General features: G+C 50.1%; 1 protein-coding gene across 3 annotated transcripts in view; it reads right to left on the minus strand.

Annotated features, from left to right (window-relative positions):
* The window catches only part of ID3 (inhibitor of DNA binding 3, dominant negative helix-loop-helix protein), a 13,124-nt gene extending 8,395 nt beyond the window's left edge, over nt 1-4,729 (minus strand). The window contains exons 1-3 of one of the 3 annotated variants that reach the window (XR_001005838.1): nt 4,017-4,729; nt 3,823-3,907; nt 2,892-3,304 (exon numbers count right to left, since the gene is read on the minus strand). Coding sequence is in view for 2 of the 3 variants with exons in the window: in XM_011977821.1 (XP_011833211.1) it covers nt 3,184-3,304; nt 3,823-4,316 (615 nt within the window). In the remaining variant the exon portion in view is untranslated. Of the gene's footprint in view, nt 1-2,814; nt 3,305-3,822 lie in introns of those variants that run through there. The other 2 variants (XM_011977823.1, XM_011977821.1) reach the window with 2 other exon arrangements.
* Between the last annotated feature and the right edge of the window lie 1,834 nt (nt 4,730-6,563).

Raw genomic sequence — 6,563 nt, forward strand, 5'->3', positions numbered from 1 at the left:
GGGCGCCGCAGAGCCGCCGGTGGGGAGCGGCTGTCTCCGGGGAGGTCCGGGAGTGGGCAGAGGAGAGCCCTTGGAAGCAGCGCTGCGGGAAAGACCGCGGCAGGAGGTTTTCAGGTTTAGCCTGGGGCATAGGGAAGAATGGTGGCCACGAGGGGTGATGAGGCTGGGAAGACAGATAATTGAAGGTTGTCCTGCGCGTCCACAGCTAGAGAGCTATAACTGGCTTTCTGGAAAGGGCACAATTTCTGGTGTCACAGGCATGAATTTGAATCCTGGTTTTGTTACTTAGAAGCTGTGTGGCCACCGGCAAGTTACTTCACCTGTTCTGAGCTAGTTTATTTACGAAACAAAGACACCTCCCAAATGTATTTCACAGCCGATGCGATCAGCTCTGAATCTGATCGCATGCGACAATTTGCACAAGACACTCAGCAGTATATCTTGTAGTTCAGAAAGCCTCGTGGATACTTTATGCGCCTTATGGTTTATCCGAACAACACACCTGGAAGGGAGGTACCGACATCCCCCTTTCACAGATGAGGAGGAGTCCTAGGTCTTTCATTCCACAAGCACTCCCTGGGGACCAAGCATATGCCAGTCTCCGGGAATGGCGAGGGAAAAGAGCCAATCTGAAGTGAAGGCAAGAACATGAGCTTTGAAGCTAGAGGAAGCTGAGGTTCCTAAACCCTGCTCTGCCACTTTCTTGCTGTGTGACCTGGATCAAGTTATTCAGCCTTTCTGAGTCTTTTCTATAAACCAGGAATGATACTCATCATGGTGGTTTGTGAAGATTAGAACAAAAATGAAGATAAAATAGTCTGGAACCTGGCAGGCACTTCCATAGGTGATTATGACAGAAGACACTACTATTCTCTCTCTGGGAGTTTTCTGACCTAGGGCCAAATTGCTTTCACTCTCTAATGACTAATGGATTGGCATGCTGGTCTATCTTTTGTCCTGGCCACCTGAACAGCTCAGTCCTGGGAGTCCTGACAGGCAATTTCCTTGAAATTAGCTTAATAATACCTCGTAGGTGTGTGATGCATTTCAAAGAACTTTCCCACCATTATCTTCTGTCCTGGGAGGCAGCAGGGCACAGGAGGAGAATGGCTCAGAGAGGTGGCGTGCTTGCTCAAGGTCACTCGGCAGATGACCACCGCAGCCCTTTTTAGCCTTCCATGGTACCGAAACTTCCGAGCAAGCAGGAGGCAATGTGCTGTGGCAGAAAAGGGTATAAGACATTGAGCTCAATGCCTGGCTCTACTGCAGTTCATGGTGTAATGTGGGGCCTAGCACCTCAGAACCGCTGCCTTAGAATCAGCTTCCTTTACAGATGCAGAAACTGGGGCTCAAGAGAGGCAAAGCCCCTAGCCTGAAGTTATACAGCTAGGAGGTGACACAGCAGGGATTTGTGCCCTTGTATGGCCATCTCTAAAGCCAGCACAGCACACCTAAAAAACAATCCAAGATAGACCCAACCCAGGCTTTGTACTTGGTTTGGTGCAAGGGTTTCTCGCATGAGGACTGAAGTCTGCTATTGTTCTGAGCTCTGTGTGTGTGTATTTTTTGAAGAGTATTCATACCTTCCATCAGATCAGAGTGACCAGGACACAAAACAGGTTAAGAACCACTGCTCAGGCTGGGAGGTTGGTTGGCAATGGCAGAGGTTCTCCTCCTCCCCCATGCCCCTGTTCACCCCAGAAAGCTCACCAGGGTTAAGGCACTAAAGGTGATGACGTGACCTGTTTGTTATGAAATATTGAAGTAATTCATGCCAGGGACCAACACACAGATGAGATCATACCATAAACAGGAATCTCCAGTAAGGCCAGGCACCTGGTGAAGCCCACCTGGGGAGCCACCGGGGGTGTGGGGGAAGGCATGGGTTGGGATCTTGCTCTCTGCTCCACTTCCAGGCCTGGCCTCAAGGAATGGCCAGTCCCCAGCCCTGCTCCTGTTCACCACAGTCAAGTCACTGAAGTCACAGTTCAAATCCCATCTCTACCTCTCAAGGGCTGTGAAACCTAGTTCAGAAGCATTACCCACAGAAGTTCCCTTTCCCCATTTCTGAAATAGGGACAGGGATGCTTACAGAATAGGTTCTCAATGGAGGTGGTGTAGAAATACCAGCAGAAATGAGGACTGTGGAGTCTCTGCCTCACATTCCTTGTTCAGGGTCGGACTCTACAACCACCTAGTGTTAGAGAAGGGATTAGTATCAGTACTTCCCAACCAGCATCCAAATCTTTATCCTTTTCAGGAGAGACCTCCTCTCTTTTTTTTCCCAATTTTGGAAGCCCGCAAGGAAGCCAGCCCAGAGAGCAAAAAGGAAATGAAACCAGGCCCAGTTATCAGTTTATTCATTTCTGGAATTGGTCTATCAACCACCACCCATGTCTGGGCACCAGGTGAGGCAAACTTGAGGCTCTACTCTTACCACATCCCCTGCTAGAAAGACATAGTTTATAGTGACAATAAAGAGGAAAGCTACTGCTAGATCTCAGGGGACATGAAAACTCAGTTCTCAACTTGCCTGAACCCCCAACTTGCTGGGCGAGCTTGCACCAGTCTCTCTGGTTTCCCTTCATCCAGGAAATAACAAGGCAGAGTCCAGATCTCTTCTCTGCACCCATCACTCAATGGCCATGGGACTCCCATCATGAACCCTTCTCTCCCCACCCCATCCCCTCTCAGCTGGGCAGTTTTTCATCTCTGTCTCATGGGAGTGAGCAAGTTCACTTTCCCAAAGCTCCCTAAATGCAGCCATGTGAGAGAAAGCATCATTAGTACTTAGTGGAGACGGGTGTCATCATATACACAAGTGTTTAAAAATCGTTTATTATGCAAAATGTTAACTTTTATAAAAAGTTTAATATACATCGCATTGTTACAGAAAGTCACCTTCCTGTAAAAAAAGGTACAAAAACCTATATACTCTATTATAGAGTTCATAAATCAGGGCAACAGAACCTTTCTCCAAGGAGACCAGAAGACCAGCTCTGCCGCCGCCTTGGCATAGTTGGAGAGCAGCCACTCCTTCCACACCTCCAAGCTCTGAAAAGACAGTCCTTAAAACTTGGGGGTGGGGCAAGGGCAGGGTGATGTCGCCCAGCTGGTGGCCAGAGCTAGCTCTGGCTCTTCAGGCCACACAAGTTCACAGTCCTTCGCTCCAGAGCACCAGGTTCAGCCTCCAGGAAGGGGTTTGGTGAAGTGGGCAGGGCGAAGTTGGGGCCCATCCATGCCGTCCGGCTTCCGGCAGGAGGTTCCCGGGGTCCCAGGCCGAACGGGCGCCAGCACCTGCGTTCTGGGCGGGGGAGGAAAGAAGACCAAGGAGCAGTCAGTTTCCGCCGAGCGCGCCGAGGCGGGGGCCGTCCGCAGACTGGTCGGCGCCAGGGAGGAAACTTGGTCTCTACCTCCAGCTGATAACTCCGTGCCCCACGCTGCCCCCACCCAGTTGGCGCCAAAGACCACAGGCGGAGCTTGCACTACCCCTCCCACTTGGAACTGACACTAGCTGGGAGGGGGCTGCCGAAGACACAGCTCCGTATACAACTCCGATCAGAGACATTATTTAGTCGGACCCGCGTCTACTTTCCCAGACCCTCGGCCACAGCATGAGGGCGGGGGCGACGCGCGTTTAAGGCTGAAATGCACATCACATGGCAACTGACTCTGCCATTCATTTAATGCTACCATGGGCAAGTCACTTGTCCGTCTCTGGCCTCGATTTCCCTAAACCGAGGGAGTGGCAATCTTTAAAAAGGTCTGCCAACTCCAGAACTGGCCGTTTAAACCTCCCTCTCCAAGGGAGGAGATACTCACCTGGAGGTGTCACGACACGGCCGGGTCAGTGGCAGAAGCTCCTTTTGTCGTTGGAGATGACAAGTTCCGGAGCGAGTTCGGCTGTCTGATAAAAGAGGAAAAGAGGGAAGAGTTACACAAGGCAATCTGGCGCTCCAAGGGGCTGGCAGCATCCTTGCCTGAGTGTTCAGCCCTGCTCCGGCTTCCAGGCTTACCTGGATGGGGAGATGAGGGCCGTCCGGGGGTCCTGGGACTGGCTCGGCCAGGACCACCTGCAGGTCGAGAATGTAGTCGATGACGCGCTGTAGGATTTCCACCTGGCTAAGCTGAGTGCCTCTCGGGACTCCAGGTACCAGTTCCCGCAGGCGGGAGTAGCAGTGGTTCATGTCGTCCAGCAGGCTCAGCGGCTCCTCGGCTGCCGGGCCCTTGCTTCGGCCCCGGGCGATGGCCAGACTGCGTTCAGACAGGCAGCACACTGCCTCGTAGCAGCCGCGCACCGGGCTCAGCGCCTTCATTGCTGGGGAGTGAGTCCAGAGGTGCCCAAAAGGGGAAGAAAACCCAAAGAAATCCCCTCACAGCGGCTTGCAATGCGCACACGCTCGCGGCCGCGGGCACTTATAGAGCCCGCCTCGAAGGCACGCCCCTTTATTCAAAACGGCGCGCCTCGGCCACGCCCCTGCCGGCCCTGGGCGTTCACAGCCCGCTTAAATTGCAAACAGGCTTCCTCCGGCTGGTCTGACGCCGAAGACCGCGGAGCCGCGGATTCAAAGAATGAGGAAGCGCTGATACTGGGGCGAGGCGGGCCTCTTCGCCAGCAAGGATTTAAAAATCACTCAAAACCATTAACTTCAAGAATTTGCTTTTTCCTGGCAGCGCCCCAGATCTTTGAGCTTCCCTGCCCCCTGCCAGTCCGCCTTTAGCCCAACACTGGTTCGAACCCACAGCTCCTCCGAGGTCATAAATCCCTAAACAGCAAAGAAGCTCCCCCCTCCCTTTTTTTTAAGCAAAAGATTTTTCAAGGGAAACTTGTAAGGAATTAGTGCCGCCTTGTTCCCCAATTTGCTGTTCGTCTGACCTCCAGACTCACTGGCGTCAGGAATTATCTTGTGACCAGAGGGAAAAAAAATTAATTGCGGTGAAGCTGAGGTTACAATGAAGAAAACAGATTTGCACTAGGCGCTGAGATTGCAGAAGGGGGAGGGAAAGGGGGTTTGAGCAAAGAACACTATTTATTTGAGCAACAGGGGAAAAGAAGAAAGCCTGAGCCCATGCTTTTTGCATGGGGAAAAAAGGAGCCTGGACCCTCTGCCCTGTGAACTCCATAACGAACCAAATATATGCACAGTTGTGCTTTGTGAGTTCAATTAGAATTTTAGACAAGGTTTTAAATGTGGAGGCACAGATGGGACAATTCCTATATAAACCTTTTTAAGAGCCCCCCATTGGGTCAGCAAATTTGTTAACTTCCCCTCTCCTTACTTTCCACACACCTCTGTGCAGAAAACAATGGTAATTTCATTGCTCTATTGTCTATCCCTTTCTCCTATGGAAGGGCAGGCCACCTGGACTTGATTATTCTTAGCCCTGCTGAAGTAGCTCCAGCTCCATCTGAAAGACCAGGAAAGGAACCAGAGGGCCGGCAAACTAAGTTCTGTATTGCAAGAGGACACTGTGCTCAGTATTCTTTCTTTGCTTGTCTTCTTGTCACCTCCTTAGACATTTGGGAACCTGCACTTCCAAGATGCTGCTTTCCATTTTGGAAATGACCCAGTGGGATTCCAATAGTTACTTTCCTAATGAACCATTGGTGAATATATATGGACTCCCTCCACATAAAACAGTGGTTCCTGCTTTCAAGCACCCCACAATTTGGGGAGAGAAGATTAACACAGAAAACAAGAGTTCAATAGTGTGTGGCACTGATTAACAGGACAAGGGGAGCTCAGAGCCAAAGAGAGTCTCAAAACAGTTAAAAAGGACACTGGGAATTGAGAGCCCTGGGTTCATAGTGCTAGCCCTGACAATAATTTGTCATGTAATCTTGAACAAGCTCAGGTACCCTGGCTTTAATTGCCTTGTGAGTAAAATAGAAGATGGTGCTGAGTGATTATTTTAAATCCTTTCCAACTGCAGAAGTCCAAGACTGTGAAATTTGGATAGGTAGGTGAAGGCTGCTGAGGGACCCAAGGAGGGCATTTAAGACACATCCAATGTTACACTACAAGTAATAGCAGAGCCAGTCTTGAAGCCTTGTTCTTTTTTATCAAACCACAGGGCTCTGTGGCCCAAGAAAGATTTCTTCCTGGAATGTTTTTTTCAAGGACAGGCTCTTTAGTATAAGAAAAGAGGAAGAAAATAACCTGTGAGTGGGCCAGTCAGTCTTTATATGCTACAGCAGTCGAGTGCCAGCTATTTGATCAGGAAAGGCAAAATAGTGGTTGTAGGAACTCCTGAATAACCAAGAGAAGATCCTTCTTTTCCTATCTTGCAGACTTCTGTGACAAAATGGTCAAGTCCAGGGGGTTCTAGAAAAATCATGGTCCAGTCTTCTTCTAAACTAATTGTGTGAACTTCGGCTAAGTTATCCCTGGGTGCTTCTATTTTCCCATCTATAAAATGGAACTAATTGAGTCTACTCATTCATTCATTTGATAATTATTGAATGCTTTTTGTTTGCAAAGCACCTGATGTGCTCACTCCATCTGATCTTAAGTCTTCTTACTGCCTGGGGGGCCCAGCATGGGCCAGTTGTGTGGAAGGTG

Source organism: Mandrillus leucophaeus, unplaced genomic scaffold (genome assembly GCF_000951045.1).
Source record: "Mandrillus leucophaeus isolate KB7577 unplaced genomic scaffold, Mleu.le_1.0 Scaffold185, whole genome shotgun sequence".
Lineage (NCBI taxonomy): Eukaryota > Metazoa > Chordata > Mammalia > Primates > Cercopithecidae > Mandrillus > Mandrillus leucophaeus.